The 16,878-nt window shown below is 34.3% G+C and overlaps 2 protein-coding genes across 4 annotated transcripts; both read right to left on the bottom strand.

Annotated features, from left to right (window-relative positions):
* Positions 1–4,869: 4,869 nt before the first annotated feature.
* Positions 4,870–9,845, bottom strand: LOC132282278 (uncharacterized). Of its 3 annotated transcripts, none has more exons than XM_059783889.1 (4): positions 9,156–9,845; positions 8,227–8,311; positions 7,553–7,721; positions 4,870–6,953 (listed from the first exon to the last, which is right to left on the bottom strand). In XM_059783889.1, the coding sequence occupies exons 3-4, from the start codon at positions 7,713–7,715 to the stop codon at positions 5,488–5,490; spliced, it is 1,629 nt and encodes a 542-aa protein (XP_059639872.1). In that variant the 5' UTR covers positions 7,716–7,721; positions 8,227–8,311; positions 9,156–9,845; the 3' UTR covers positions 4,870–5,487. The 3 variants fall into 3 exon arrangements, with proteins under 3 accessions (XP_059639872.1, XP_059639873.1, XP_059639871.1); XM_059783890.1 differs by lacking the exon at positions 8,227–8,311 and adding an exon at positions 8,839–9,012; XM_059783888.1 differs by lacking the exon at positions 8,227–8,311 and having other exon boundaries at positions 9,156–9,844.
* A 1,272-nt stretch (positions 9,846–11,117) lies between these two features.
* LOC132282420 (probable disease resistance protein At5g63020) lies at positions 11,118–15,075 on the bottom strand. Its single transcript, XM_059784095.1, has 2 exons — positions 11,930–15,075; positions 11,118–11,370 (listed from the first exon to the last, which is right to left on the bottom strand). Exon 1 carries the CDS (start codon positions 14,790–14,792, stop codon positions 11,973–11,975), a length of 2,820 nt encoding a protein of 939 aa, XP_059640078.1. The 5' UTR covers positions 14,793–15,075; the 3' UTR covers positions 11,118–11,370; positions 11,930–11,972.
* Positions 15,076–16,878: the final 1,803 nt, after the last annotated feature.

Genomic DNA, 16,878 nt, shown 5'->3' on the forward strand with positions numbered 1-16,878 from the left:
CGTTATCTAGTAGTGAATCAAAAAATTACTTGGACCGGGTAAGTGTGCTTGTACTATTTTATACGGTAGATGCAACATTCAGGCAACATAATCTAATCAAGTTACAAGACCATTAAATCGAGAATTAATAATTTTAGATAATTGTTGCATTGTCGATTTAAAATCGTTGTGTTGTTGATTTAAACGTGTGACTCATAATTTATATTTTGAAAAAAAAGAAGATTTTGATTCACAAAAGAAAACTGATAATTAAAATACAAAAGGCGGTAACATAATGATATTTCCTTTACCTCCCAAAGAAATGATAAAGGATTTGAGGATAAAAAATGTGTGAGTTTCTTACCAATAATAATAATAATAATAATAATAAAAAGACTAGTAGTTGTAGAAATCCTCTATTGTTGAGAATATATAAAAAATTGTTACATAAATATACAAAGACAAAGTTAAATGCTTATATATATGTACAAATTAGTACATATAATGTGGCATATCCAATCCAAATCCACTGCCAACAGAAACTTCACTTGTGAGTGAAGTGTATAGACTTTCGAAAAGGGATATGTGCCCAAATTGACAAGTAGACATCTTCCAAGTAAAGATTTGGCCACTCCTCTTCATGATCTCCAGATCCTGCAAAATTAACATTATTAAGACTAGCTAAAGATAAGATGCCTTACTTTGGCTTTATGCTTGCTCAAGCTTCATCACTATCCATCACCTAACCAATGCACACAGACAGAACCACCAAGAGTGGCTACTCTACTCTCTTATTGGGCATAGACAGATGAGCCCTTCCACTAGCTCTATCCACCACCCATTTATACTAATCATCTCAACTTTTATTTTATACCCCTCCATTCCCTTTTCACTCATCACCAAAGAGTGTTTTTGGTTGACTCAGTCTAATAACCTTTTAAATGATGTAATTTGTATTAAGGACAAATTACATAAAACCCCCTTCACTTTTAATTTTTGGCACAATACTCCCTAAAAAAAAAATTAAATAAATAAAAAGATTTGACCTACAAATATTTGTATTCAAGTTGGGGGCCTGTTGCAATCATTGGATAGCTCAGAGAGTTTTAGGTCAAATTTTTTAGAGGGTATTCAGGGGCTCAAGGCTAGGGCGTTGTGCCCCCTCTGGGCCTTAATTAGCTCCGCCCTAAGGGTATTGCATCGAAAATTGAAAGTGGAGAGACACTTAACTCAATTTGTCCATGTAATTTGTATTAAGGACAAATTACATAAAACCCCCTTCACTTTTAATTTTTGGCACAATACCCCCTACAAAAAAAAATAAAAAATTTTGACCTACAAATATTTGTATTCAGTTTGGGGGCCTGTTGCAATTATTGGATCATTCAGGGAGTTTTAGGTCAAATTTTTTAGAGGGTATTCAGGGGCGCAAAGTCAGGGCGTCGTGCTCCCTCTGGGCCTTAATTGGCTCCGCCCCTGAGGGTATTGTATCAAAAATTAAAAGTAGAGAGAGATTTTACTCAATTTGCCCTTGTATTTTTATATGTATATGTGTGTACATGTATATATGCTTCAAAAAGTTACTATTGTGTTGGACATTTATTTAAGAGTTAGGAGTATTTGTCTATTGGATCCCCCTACAGATTGATTGAATTGTTTTCATCATTTCATAAATGAGAGAGAGAGAATCCACTCAACTATAATCAATTGATAATTTGATATTGTAAAAGTCCTTATGCTTTAAAGTTGCTCTTATAAACACTCTTTTACCCCAAGTCAAAGCAAGATCTATAAGTGCACTACATTAATGGATTTAATTTAAATGTGTGTGTATATATATATATATATATATATATTAGCTCGTGGCTTCCTTCTCTTAAAACGCTCACTAATCTGTCAAAAGTTTGCGTGTCGCTATTCAATTGGTGTTGGGGTCTAATAGACACCAATCAGTGATTAAATATTTTGAATTTTATAAAGTTGCATTTATTATAAGCATATATATATATATATATATGAAGCTTTAATCAGATCATGAACATATGTCTTGGTGGTTTTAATGTAATAATGTTCCCGCTCAACTGCATCTGACAGCAAGATAAGTCAGATGGTTAGTTACTTCACAACATAAAGATTAAAGACACACAAGAAAAAAAGAGTAAAATGCCACAAGAGTTTCATTCACATGCCTTTGTAGTAAGCTCAGTTCATTCACATTTATTATGTATTTTACTCAACTGAGCTTACTACAAAGGCATGTGAATGAAACTCTGGTGGCATTTTACTCTTTTTTTCTTGTGTGTCTTTAATCTTTATGTTGTGAAGTAACTAACCATCTGACTTATCTTGCTGTCATATATATATATATATATATGCACAACATACATATATGAGTACTGAGTACATTATAGATGTCTACACATACAAGGCATGTGTAGAGCTTCCATAGATTTGAATTGTCCCATTCACAATTTACATATCATTTCAATGTAAAAATTCACCATCAATTGAAAAAAAAAAAAAAAAAAAAAAAAAAAAAAAAAGGGCTTCATATTTCTACTTGCACGGTCGTTTAAAGATTTTCCTTGGAAAGAAAAAAGTAATGATTTTAAGTGCTATTTTTTAGGGATTGCTACTAATTGCTCAAGTATTCTATTCAAGATGGATTAATATTTGTATTAAAATGTAATGCAAAAGGTGAAGGGAATTATCCAATTCAAGAGTACATCCAAACAGTCCCTTAGATGATGAAGCAATTACAGATGGTCCACTTTGTTGTATATATAGCCTAATTATAAAAGAGCATGTGTTCCTTTATATGCATAATAATGGTGTATGTGATGGTGAGCAAATTCTCACCAGCAATACTTTGGGAATACTCGAAAGAAAAAAAAGAAGCCAATGAGATCCAGAAAAGAAAATTGTAATGGACAATGAAAAAAACTGTTATGTGGGACCCATTTCTTACCTTCTCTTTTGGATGGGTGGGGTGGGGTGTGGGGTTGTTTTTTTGAGAGCACACACACCCTCTAAAATTATTTGGAATTAGTTGCGTTTTAGTTGGCCAAGCAAGAGAGGCCAATTGCTTAGTTTGAAGCCATGTGGGTTGTGTGTAAGAATCAAATAAGACATATATCAATGGCTTTTATTCCAGTAACAGACTAAAAAACACCAAGGTCCGTTCGTTAATGACATTGGAGAAAACACAAATTAAATATATATTATTAAAATATATATTTTATATATTATATTCGATTTCTTTCTTTCTCACTTGATTTATTCATTTTTTACATATATATTATATTCGACTTCTTTTCTTTCTTTTTTGATTTACTTCTTGATTCATTCTTTTTATTTCCCTTCTTTTCTCCTTGATTTATTTCTTTTGTCAATTTTATTTTCTATATATTATGTATCAATACAATATAAACACATTAAGAAATACAAGCAATAAGAGAAATATAGTTTAAGTAGCTCTTGATCCATAGATGTAGGCCATAGTGCCGAACCATATATGTATATACTATATTCTTAATTTTTCTTTACATATGTATATTTCCACATCATAAAGTCAACATATATGTATATTTCTTATTGTATTTAAGCTCATTAGGGACCCAATTTCTTAAGATTCTTCAATCGGGATTGCTAGTCTTAAACCACCCCCTACACTGAAAACCCCTAACTTGATTCTCTCATTCTATAGTGATGTGACAAGTTTCGTCCATGGGAAGTGTGGTGAATAATATTGGAAACAAACCTAATAATTGATTTTATTTTACACAAAATTTATAGTCAAAAACATGATTGTTGACTACAATTTTTACAACGCCACCCAAAAATAAATAAATAAATAAAATCCCTTCTTAAACCTCTATGTCCTTGTGTTTATTAGCACTAAGCTTTAGAGTCAGATGTTCCTGGATTATCTTATAATTGACTTTGAGAGCAGCAAATTATATTGGTTGGAGGGAGTGGCTAAACGGACTGCAATTTATTTTCACCTGAAAAGTATACAGGTTGTATAAACAGGTATATGAATCATTTTAATAACAAAAGCATATCTTTAATGGAGACCATGAACATGAAGTGCTAGCCTTCAGTGGGTTCTTGCATTCTAAATGAAAATGATAGAAAGCATATAAATATATATATATTCAAGAACATATTCCGTAGTGGACTACTGTTTCTGCAGATTAAAAGGTATAAAACCTCTTTAGTGGAGATTATACTTTTTGACTGCCCAAATCAGAGCCATTTTCTAATAACATCTATGATTTCACACTTTGTCATGACTCATGACTGGTGCAGTGACATTCCACATAAGTATTTTCATTGAGTTTGCGCCCTCGTCATAGACTTTTATTTATTCTAGATTTAAGAGATCATTGCGTGTGTACCAAATTATCTCGATTACTTGTCTATTTTTTTAATAAGTCTGAACAAATTTTAATACGTTGATTTGGTGCTGGTGCCTTTAAACGCAATATAAGAGAATAAAAATAAAATGACAAATAAGCAAAAATGTACTTAGTAACGTCAAATTTTGATAACAATATAGGGCTTTGCTTGACACACAGGTTTATTTTTCTGACACTGCAATTTTGGCATCTTAACAAAGTCACATTTATTGGTGATCTAAACATAAGTGGGCTGAAAGTAAAATACATTCTTTGAAAAGAAAAGCCCAATTTGATGACCGATTCAGATAACAACAGTTCTACCCTTCTTGTGCAGACGGAACTGTTAGTAGATAGTAAAGAACTCAATTGCACTAAAAGAGTTTTTATGCCCATTTCTCATCTGGAATCATATGTTTGACAATATTATAGGCCGCCCAACCTACAAGATCAAGGTATATATAATCAAACAAACATCCATGAGTGCATATTAAATGCTCTAAATTTGCTGCGCAATAGTTTTTTTTTATCTCCACACTACTGCATTATAAGTGCAACTGAAGCACCTCCCTCTGTTTTGCCAGGTACAAACACATACACATGTTCTGCCAATCCTTAACCGGATGTGTCACTAGTACAATGTTCTGAATATAGGACAGACTTTATACATTGGTTAAACAAAAGAATTAGAAGATTTCTATAATGAAGATCCACAATAGGGGATAAAAAAAAAGAGAGTTCAAATTGCATAATACAATGCCTAGACCTTCGAATCAGCAATTCTATATATTTATAAATAATCTCCTCCCTGCAGATAAGATCCCCAATAAAGAGAGACTATTGTGGCGGTTACCATAAGGGAGGAAAGAGTTGCACAATCAGAAGACATCGTCATGGGACAACTCAAGACCTGTAAACCATCATCATCAGAACTATCTTACAGTAAAAGGAAAAACTTCCAACTAACTTTTTCGAATGTACAAAGTAAAGGGACTTCCCTACTACTCTCTAACGTGAGCAAAATCCATGGTTGGTTCCACCTGGGCAGCAAAAGCCATTTTTCCCTGGCACTGCTTCCTGGACCGCATTGGATGCTAATATAAAATGACTAGCTCAGACTCTTGCCATCTCTAGCCTTGCAATTCCAAGCTCCAACTCCAAATACCTCCTCAATCATGCTGCCAGTGGATAAAAAATCAACTTCATTTCTTCGGTGGGTCAAATATCCAACATCCCATACTCTAGAATCGTAATGCTCCAAAACACACTCATGGACGCCCCCACCACTCATACCACTAAAAATGCCAGGCCATGGTTTATTATTGTTAACCTTTACTTTGGTCACTTGCGGTGCAACCCCTACATCAGAATTGCATAAATCATCTCGGACATCACGATTTCCCATTTCATCCCAGAGGATTTTACCATGGAGCTGATGTGTAAAATCAGAAGCACAAAACTTCTTATGGCATGTTTCTGACATTTCAGAGATGCCCTTATCAGTACCAATATCCACATGTTCATAATTACCACAAGTAGCATGCACAAAGCCCTCGTGAGAATCACCTTCTTCAATCTCATTGTGACCAGGATCATCATGATATACTGGGGATTCAATCCCAGAATCGTCATCTTCCTCAAACGTCCCGTCTTCATCATCACCAGAATCATCACTACCCTGCCACTCATCATTATCACTGTCAATGTTCATTGGATCACATCTGTTCTGCTCAGCCCGCTTTCGTAGCATGAAGACATTAAAGTAATAGCTAACTATGTCCTTTTTGGTCCGGAAAGGGAAGGCCATTGACAGATGGCTCCAGAAGTTCTTACCCAATGATGTGGGATTTGAAAATACAACGTCATGAAATAAATGTTCTTCCTCTACACTCCATCTCCCAGCCACTACCTCTCCCATGTCAGCAAATCCCAGCTCCTCAAACCTCTGCTGCCCAAGGGTTCTCCTGAGTTTTTCCCTTGCTTCCATGATGTGTTGTCTGACACATCTGACAGACCCCATATCTTGACAGCAGCATTCAGCCCTACTACTATCTTCAACTTTATCTCCATCATATGCATATGGGTCCAGTTTAGGGATTGGAATGACACAAATACCAGTAAACTTATTCTCATCTTCGTTACTATCAATGAGGTCTGATTCTGAAACTTGAGGAAAAATAGTTGATGGTTCAGATGTACCTGAACAATTGGAAGCGTTCTTGATACCCTGTGGTCTCCATTCTGGAACACCAGCTTGGAAATCTGGTCCAATAGGAACTAATTTTCTAGGAGGATAATCTAAAAGAGAAGAATATATCTCCTCAGCATGAACAAATTTCCTTATTGGACGGTCAGGATCACAATATTCTGGGAAGAACAATAACTGAGATGGTGCCTCTGACCTAGCATCTTCTTCACTAGTACCGCTGGTGGCCCAGGAAGAGTGGGAAATGCAACCAGGAGCACTACTTTCAATCTCCTTCTCGGTGCATAAAGGGAGTTCAGTAATGATGCCACTTGTAAGCTTCTCATCACCTCTGGTTTTACATTTTGTGAAATTGCCCAGACCATCACCTATCAGGCATCTCGAAGCAGTCAGCTAATAAGTTAATTTAAAAATATAATCCAAAATATTCTGCTAGCTGTTGTCTCCATGAAATTGTGTGAAACAAAAGCCGTGCAGTTTAAGTAAAAAGATTTTTCATGATCGAGGTATTCATTCAAATACTCAGTCAGTTTTTCAGCCTTCAAAAGTCGGAAAATATGAAGAATAACTCAAAGGAACTACATAAATTCACAGACACTGAACTTCTATTAAGTAAAGGCAATCTCAAACAGACACCATTTCGGTTGCTCAATCCTTGAAAAAACCTTAAACTATGACTTAGTAATTTAATAGGTTTACTCCTAAAAATTAATTATCCACAATCTTTCAGAAGGGTGCAACTATTGTAATTCACAAGTCAGCTCACTACAAATTAGAGGTCAGATAATTAACATCATTTCAATCAGGTAAAATCTTGGACAAGAATACCCAAACTGTAGCACAAATTCACTGGTGGGAGCATCCACTGTGACTATGCTCCAAATTTATAACATATCCAACAAGGGCAGCTTAGAAAAGCTTAAAACCATAACCATATCCAAAGTATTCATCAGAAGATGATACTTACATCTAAGCTCATTCCCATCTGAAGTGTAAGGTTTCTGGACTGCATCTTCAGAAGGAAGAAATTCAAGAGACGAAACTAACTGGTTACTGCATTCGAGTTTTCTTGGTTGCTTAGATGAAACCTCGTATAACTCCTCGTCAACAAAAGGTCGTTTCTGCACCATGCTTAACTACACGAAAAAGAAGAAAATGATTTAGAGAAGAACTCAAACATGCAAAAAATTTAGGGTATTAACTGGCAGTAAGTAGTACCAAAAAAAAAAAAAAAAGTGCAAGCAGGCATCTGAATAATACACACACAAAGAGGTAAACAGAAGAACCAAAAACAAACACTTAATGCCTTCTCGCATGTAAAGGAAACTAGACAGAACAGATTATGATAAATGCAGCAAGTTCGCTTGCATTTGATATATCTGAAATTCTGTATAGCAACACACTAATCCATGTCAGCAGATTACACTAATCTTTTCTGCTAGAGACTACTATATTAAGGCAAACGTGTTACCTATCCCCAAACTCAGAATATCCTGTCATCTAAGTAAATGTCGCCACCTTAAAATTTAAAACGTATAATAATAACCTCATTCTTTGTTTGACTTATTTTACAGGTATGAAAATCCATATATAAGCTAAATTAGAGCATGATATTGCAAATCAATTGTTGAACTGACAGACATGTTATAGAGGGGGCATGTGATGGCCATCACCCAAACATCAGTCAAAACCATACTTTACACCAATGTATTATACTACCATTCCCCTGCACCATTAAAAAAAATCAACAATCAATGACAGAGAACTTTAATATAATTTTCAGTCTCAATGGAGAAGACTCTGAAGCAATTAGGCCATCATATTATTATTGCTTCATATGGTAATCAACCACATTATAGAACACCAGAACAAATCATAAAATCTATCCTTTGGGTAACAAAACAGAGTAAACCATATTGCAGGTATACTTTAAAAAGAAAAAAAAAAATCATGGAAAAGACAAAAACAAAATTGTAGCACAAAATCATTCTTCACTAATCTTGGTTGTCATGTGACTCATGCATGAAAATGATTACGCTATATGATACAGGTGCACAACTTCACAGCCAACAAGTCGTTGAGACCCAGATTTACGTTCTCACAGACACAGTAAAGAAGGTGCTCACATACAACAATAAATTACAAAGTCTATTCATATGCATGACATTCACGTACCTTTTAAAAAATTTATATGTTATGGTCATTTATTAAAATTAATTTAAAGACAAATAAATATGACATGTATATATATACCTTTTAGAAAACTCAAATACTATTGTCATAGTACATTGGGCATCCCTATTTTATAGGAATGGAGCACTTCTTATATTTATTAGGGAAGAGCACACACTTCCTTTAGTACATAAAAAGCGCTCCATTTGTTTATTATAAAAGGGTGTGCCCAAATCAGCTTGCCCCAAAAATAAGCTGAATAATTGAAAATAAATTGCTCCATTAATATCCAATCAGGAAATTAGCATTTGTATTACGAAAAAAAAAAATCTATTAAAAAAATAATAAAATAAAAAGTTCACTGTTTTCCAAAATTATCTGATAGGGCAGTTTTATACCTCAAAATAAAGCTTTCGCCGAATGAAACAGCAGATCCCGATGAAATTTGATGTTTACCCAACTCAATTGAAGAAAACGAAAAACCCCCAATTTTTATCGTGGTTCTAACCCTAGATCCCTAATTAATCAACCAAACTCCCAAATTAACAGGATACCCAGTAATAAAAACAGCTATTTCCGATAAAACGACCAAAAAATTAACAGATCTAAAGAACAAAGGAAAACTAACGAACCCAAAATTCACAAATCCTATATTTACAATTGTTTAGTTTTGTTTTGTAAAATAAGAAAAAAATTGAGATAAAAACAAAATCTAAATCCAAAAAATAAATTGATATACAAAAAGAGATAACAGATCGACGAGATCTGATGAGGATCGATGAATCTGGAAACCCTAACCCTAGAATTCGAGACACAGAACGGCTACGGACAAAAGAGGGATCAATCGAAAGAGGAGGGAGAGAAACAAAAAAATCTGATGTCGATTTGATGATTGAGAGAATAAATCGAGATCGAATCGAGCTAGAGAAGAGAGAGATTGAAAAAAAAGGGGGCAAATATGACGAAAAGGGTAAAGCTAGGGTTCGCGAATTTTTGTAACCGGCGGTCCGAAGATAGTAATCCGGTCCCCGAAAAGGGGTTCGTAGTTGCCTATAATTACAAAAGTTGCCCGTTCGGATGTACTGAGGTGTTTCGTTAAATTGGGCCGGAAATGTATGGCTATAATCTGTGGGCTATATACGGTATGTAGTTGGTTACTGATTCGATCACCTTGTGAGCACGAGTAAAAGATGGTAGGTGCCACGTGGCATAATATTACTCCCTCTGTTGTTGTTGGTTTTTTTTTTTTTCCTCACATGAATCTTTGTCGATAGAAACAGAAGAAAAGAAAGAAAATAATTTTTTAAAAAAATATTTTAAGAGTCTGCTTAGCAGAAAAAAAAAAAAGAAAATTTTGAGAAAAATTATTTTTCGTAACTACCTATTTTTTCCACAATATTTTCTTTTCAAAAAATACTAGAAAATTTTGATTTCTTGAGAAAGTTTTGTGAACTTATAATATTGTTCTTTCTTTTATGATAAGTTATATGCTTTTCAAACCATAAAATAGTAATTTTATATAATTTTCTTGCAAAATTTTAATACTAACCAAATTAATGTTGGAAACATAATTTTTTTTCACTTTAATTCACTTTATTTTACTTTCACATTCCACCAATAGTTTTACTTTATTTTAATTTTCTGCTTGTTATATTTGCTAATGTAATACATTACATTATATTTCATAAGTGAGGTAATATAATTATTAAATAAGCAATGAAATAACATAAAATGTGATGCATGATGAAAATAACATAGGCAAGGAAAAGAAAATTTTGCTTGAAAATGGAAAGGCAACCCAATTTACATTTGCTACACAAACGTGAGTTTCCATCCAATAATAACATTGTCCTTTTCTTTTTTATTATTACTATTTTTTGGTGAGAGAAGTGCTATTAAATCCGATTTTTTTTCTTTGATTTTAAAGGGTTCCAATTTATTTATCTAATTTTTTAAAAATGAAAATATTATGTATTAAGAAATCAGGGTATAAACCTCAAACGGTGCCGCCTCCTACTCCTAAATAAAAGTTTAATGGTTTGAGTGCCTAAAAAGACCATAATGAGTAAGTATTTTACTACTAATAAAAAAATTGGACTGGCTGGACTGGCCTTTTCTCATTTATTGGGCCTCTATTCATTGGACTAATCCAAAGGGAAAGTGCCCAATCTATTGTTAACAAAATGGCAGACTTTTGCTGGTCCTTTCTGTTTTTGATCTTTGGGTTTTCCCAAAAGAAAATAAGTGTGTTTGGTACACAAATATATTGTGTCTGTTCATGAACTTCAATATTCATTAGCAGTGAAAATTATTATTGGTGTTTGTTCACGAACTTCTATATTCATTAGCAGTGAAAAATGTGAGGAACAAAGAAATAATATAATTATGTGATCGAGAGAGTGCTATTAGCTACATCAACAGGTACCTAATACACAAGAGAAATATAAACATGTTCCAACACAAAGCTTTATTTGGACCATACATTACAACAACGGTGATAAAAATGATCTAAAAAAGCTAAAACTAAGAAGACATTTTTGCAAGTACAAAATGAAAAAATAAATGACATTTTTGCTTTCCACTTCAGCTTCGATATCTGCTTTCTGAAGGAGACTACAAAAAAATAAAAAGCAAAATTGTTATTAAACAAAACACACCCTTAAGCTTGCAAGTCAGGACTAATTAACTAACTATGCTATGCTTAGTCGCTATGTTTAATTGTTTGGTTGCTAATAAAAAATAAAATAAAAGGTGTGTCTCAGATAAAAATCAAAAGAGAAAAGTTTTAAGAATAATATCAAAGCAAGAAACAGTGTTGTTTAATTTAAGTAAAAATTATGCAACTGTTGTTGACATGTTTAGTTGAAAAAACTTGTTTATTGTTGAATTCGTGTAAGAAAAAGAAGAAGCGAAACTATGTAATTTAATTTGATTAGGAAACCACTATTTATTAAGTATATTATTTTATATAAATATTAAAGTTAAAAAAAAATGTCAATAGAAATTATTATTAATGTATTTGGAAATATATATATAAAGTATCTAGTAATATACTAGTAACAGTAGATATTATATCTATCATTATTGTTAACATTATAATTGTAACTATTTTCATCAACGGGAAAAGGGGGAACAATAAGAAGCAATTGACCATAGAGAGATTTTTACGTACCTGTGAGATAAGGCAACGTCTTCGATCTTCCTCAAAATTAAAACTACGGTTCTTTGAAAAGTGGAGAGAAAACAGATTGAGTTTCTTCATTCTCCCATTCTAACTTATTCCACCACTCTCTATTACATTCAATTGATCGTAGAGTTCCTTTGCCGCTATTGGAGTCAAATGGAAGTTTTTTAAGCTTCGGACAATCAGCCACAATAACTTCAATCAGAGAGGGGAAGGGCAGTGGATGATTATAGACGCTCTTTAACTCTGGTAAGCACCACAGAGTCAATCTTTGTAGCCTTGAAAATACACTCAAACTTCCTTCCCTACCTGCAATATCATCACTACTACTGCAATTCTCCGCATCTTTTATTACTTTTTCCATTGCATCACAACGATAAATGGATAATTGTTGAAGGTTTGGCGCGCTGATTAGCCATGTTAGATCCTTCAAAACTTTGCATCGCCTGATAGTGACTTCCCGAAGGTTTTGGAAGCTCCTGCTTCCTGCTGCATCTATTATTCTATGATCCCACGGATTATTATTATTGTATCTGTGAGGAGGTACTGCGCCTCTCTCTCCTTCCTCCCACCTCATTGACAACTCCAACTCTAAATCATCACATTCTACAATTTGAAGCTTTTCTAGTCTCTTTAAGTTCTTCTGTAGAGAAGACAATTGCAATGCACTTGAGTCTCTGTATTCTCTGATGCATAAATCAAACGTGCAACTTCGTAACTTTTCACTACTCAGAAGTTTTTGGAGTGCCAATTTACTTTTCACCGTCAAACTTAAATATTGTAGGTCCTTCAAGCATTCCACTTCATCCGATAACAATTCATTACCACCAAAAAGGATACTTCCTTCACAAATTTCCTTTGATGAAACACCACTATCTCGTATCTCCAACCTCTGCAGAATCGAAAGACTTGATATGACTTGCGGCGCGATTGTAACAAGTTCACTCATACGATTCAGATATAAATACTTCAATTTTTTCAATGATTTAAACTCAGTTGGCAACTGAGTTATGCCCGTCCCCGAGAGGTCAAGATGTTGCAAAGAAAGCAACCCAAAAAAGCTTGCTGGTAACTTCTTTAGATTTACATTCCATGACAGGTCTAAAACTTTGAGAGCTGGCATAAACTGGAAGAAGCTAGCAGGAATGGTCGTCATACTATTATCACTAAGATTTAAAGTCAAGAGATTGGGACATCTAGGAGTACTTCCGCTTAATTCCTTAATTGAATTGCTCGACAAAAATATTCGTTCGGCCTTCTCCCATTTAGAAATAGGAGGTGCTGTGGTCGGCTCACGATTTCCTCCTTGCACCAAATATTTCTCATTCTTCTTCCCATTCTCCGAAATTATCCACAGTGCCATGTCCCGAATCACATCATGCATGTTGACACATTTGTAGGATTCTCTGCTATCCAACAACAAACATGCAAGCTTCAACCTACCAATAACATCATATGCCAGCTTAAAAGCCTCATCAATGTTATCACATTCATCATCAAGAAACCCCTCACCTATCCAGAAGTTTATGAGATCTTCAACATCAATATCCCAATCTTCTGGATATAGAGCACAATATAGGAAACAAATCTGAATGGTTTCATCAGATAAGCTATCATAACTGAATTTTAAACGACGAAGCACGTCATCTTCCATACCTCGAATTTTGAATGTAGATGATTTCTTCAAGACACTTATTGCATGATTCCATTCTTGGGGAGTTTTCTTGCTTGCCATGGCTCGTCCAATCGTAATCAGCGCCAGTGGCAATCCGGCGCATTCTTTGCAAACGACTCTTGCGAGCTTCTCTATTTCAGGGTCAGAATTGAGGATCTGTTCCCCCACCTTATCTTTAAACAAATCCCAGCCTTCCTGCCATGCCAAGCATTCTACTTTAATGCTCTTCTTAGCCTCCATAAGACTGCACACTTCCTCAGATCGGGTGGTGAATGCTATCTTCGCCTTATTTTGATTGCTTGGAGGTGGAACTCCGACTTCAAGTAGATCAATCCGCCCCCATACGTCATCCAAAAGAAGCACAAATTTCTTCATTTTCAAGAACTCAAAGATATCGGCTTGTTTCTCATCTTGGCTTTTATTTTGCCATTTGTCCTCCGGAAAGCCTAGCTTCTTCCCAATTTTATCTTGCACGCTCTCCACGCTACTAAGATCTTTGGACACCACCACCCATATCACCTCATCCAACTTTCGGCCGCTCAACTGATCACTTGCAAGCTCGTTGTTGAGTTTCTTCAAAAGCGTTGTCTTTCCGATTCCCCCCATCCCGTATATACCGATGATTCCCATTCCATCATCATCATCATCTCTAAGGAGTGCCAAGACCTTGTGAAAAGTTGAATCCAAGCCGAGAGTCCTGTCCACAGGAATTTGTTGGGCATGTGCCGGGGCCAATGGTACAGCCACTTGGGCATGTGCCGGGGACGATGGTAAAGCCACAGTGGTGAAATTTCCTTCACCCTTGAGATCAGCCACAGCTTGTAGCTTTTTACACACTTTCTTCCCGAGTTTATGGCTAGATCTGCAATTCCTGGGACAGAATTTGAGACATCTTCTGTTGATCTCTTCATCACCTTGTCGGAGAATCTGGTCCACTTCCCCCTCCAGCTCTCCTACTCTACGAAGCCAGCTATCTACTCGTTCCTTGCGTTGCATGTGTTGCGTCTCACAACTTTCAACTTCTCTCTGAACATCGTTTCTGTGCTCTATCAATTTTTGCTTTTCAGATCTCAAAGAGTTGAGATTATCTTGGAGATGACGAATATAGTTGGTTGTGTTTCCGATGCAACTACATAATCGGTCTGTAATATCGACGATTGGGCTCACAAAGTCCATTGCTATGCTAGCTCTGAAGCACGATTACAAAACTTCAGGAAAGAAATAGAATTGAAGGAGAAAGACTTGGCAAGAAATGAAAAGAGAAGAAAAATAGAGATATTTTGCATATATGTGTGTGGAACTGGTGGTGGATGGTAATACCAACTAATAAGGGTTGCTCTTTCTGGAATCGGTGAGCCAACTCGCCCGCGTGATACTGATTTGAATGCACACTGGATCTATCATCTCATCCCATCATGTTGCTTAAGAAATTATGTTGGAAAAATTGTTAGTGGAAAATTTTACTAAAATTTTGGTGATTTTTTTAACTTTAATCAGAAGCATGTGTTTGGTCTGTTTTGAGAAAATAGTTCTAATTAAATTGTTTTCAGATATATATATATATATATATATATATATATATATATAAATAAATTTTTTGAAAAAATTGCAACCAAATAAATTTGTGTAAATTTTTTATTTTCCGTCTTCTGAAAATGTGAAATTATTCCTAAGAAACTGAATTAAAAACGCCTTAACTTTTAAAAAAACTGAAGAAAGATTGCCACCCGCTAAACCCATTTTCACTATTTAACCCCCTTTATTTTTGTAGTAAGAATATGTAATGTAAGATGTATTTTAATTTAACCCTATGAAATCCTACAGAGTTTGATAAGTGATTTTTTTCCTCTTAATATTTTCTTTTTCCTTGACAAAAAAAAAAAAACCTGTTTAACTTCTGCAGTGTACAATTTATAAAATATATGTGAGTATTTTCACTAAATCAAAAAATATGTTTTTTCTGCGTGTATTGAATTATTGGACGACTATAAATACAAATATGTCTAACTCCATTATTTTCGATTGAAGTCAAAAAGAAAAAGACGAATTTCACCTAGCAAAATTCAATTATTGAATCCAATAAGGGACTGTGGGGACACGAAATGCAATGGATCTAGATTGAAATTATTGGTGTGTGTGAATGGGTTGAATCAAAAGTTTTTGGTGAACAGCAATGCCCTTTGCCGAACAGGACATGTCATTATGCATGCATTAATCTCGCTTTTGCAAGTGGAAACATAATTGGGACCCATCCACCTGAATGACAATAACCAAAGTATTTTTTTCTCTTTTATCTCGTAAAGTATAAATTTTGTGAATTAATAATATTTTTTTTATTTTTTAAAGCAGATGGTGAAATTCGAATTCTTAAAAGACAAAATGAGTGTATGTTTATTGTCAATTTTTTTAAACAAAACTTACTTATCTATTTTAAGTGACTCCAAACATTTCCCGATTGATTTTTTAATTTGTTTAAAAGTTGGTTTAAGCCACCATCCTATAAACTATTAAGTGGGTCAGATTGCCCAGTTGATGATGTATGCTCTAAAATTTGACAATATTTGGGAAGAATTTGATCCTTTGACCAATGAACAGTGAATAATTATTAGGTTTTTGTCTGAGAGATATAAGTAAGTAATAACATGTCTGATTCAACGTAGGGTTTAAGAATTGTATTATTTGCAATGCAATCATATAATTAAATATAGAATGCACTGTTTATAATTTAATCTCTTGAGATTTAAGATTGCTCTCATAAATTTTATTACTCTAATAATGTTTAGCCGCATGAAATTGAAGTTTTAAAATTAGAATTGGTAAAATTGAAAATAAAAAAAAATTATTTTAATTTTTTGTAATTTTGATTTACATTTTTTCTCTAACCTCACCAATTTCAAATTTGGAAATAACGCTTTGGATTTTGAAATTTTTCCAAATTCAAAGTGTGAATTGCTCTTATTATGTGCTCCATACACAATATAACAATTATCAGAAGAGAAAGACATGGGATGGAAAAGGGTAAAAGGCAATAAATAATATATAAAAAACAGTTTTTGAAAAAAATTGCAACCAAATAAGTTTGTGTAAAGTTTTTGATGGGTGACACAGACCTGGGTGACACAGACCACCACTAACCACATTTTCACTTGATGGCAACCGGGAAAGAGAGCATCAATGCATTAATTTTGCTTTTAGCAAGTCGTCGAATGAAATAGGAAAGATGCTATGTTGAGTTGGGCCATCCCGGCGAATGAAAAAAAAA

The sequence above is a fragment of the Cornus florida genome, unplaced genomic scaffold, assembly GCF_030987335.1.
Source record: "Cornus florida cultivar Cherokee Brave unplaced genomic scaffold, ASM3098733v1 CherokeeBrave_3.0.0_Hap2_Chr11, whole genome shotgun sequence".
Lineage (NCBI taxonomy): Eukaryota > Viridiplantae > Streptophyta > Magnoliopsida > Cornales > Cornaceae > Cornus > Cornus florida.

Coding starts and splice junctions, on each gene's coding strand:
- LOC132282420 (XM_059784095.1), bottom strand. CDS start 14,792: ATGGACTTTGTGAGCCCAATCGTCGATATTACAGACCGATTATGTAGT.
- LOC132282278 (XM_059783889.1), bottom strand. CDS start 7,715: ATGGTGCAGAAACGACCTTTTGTTGACGAGGAGTTATACGAGGTTTCA. Junction 6,954..7,552: donor AGATGGGAATGAGCTTAGAT/GTAAGTATCATC, acceptor GATGCCTGATAG/GTGATGGTCTGGGCAATTTC.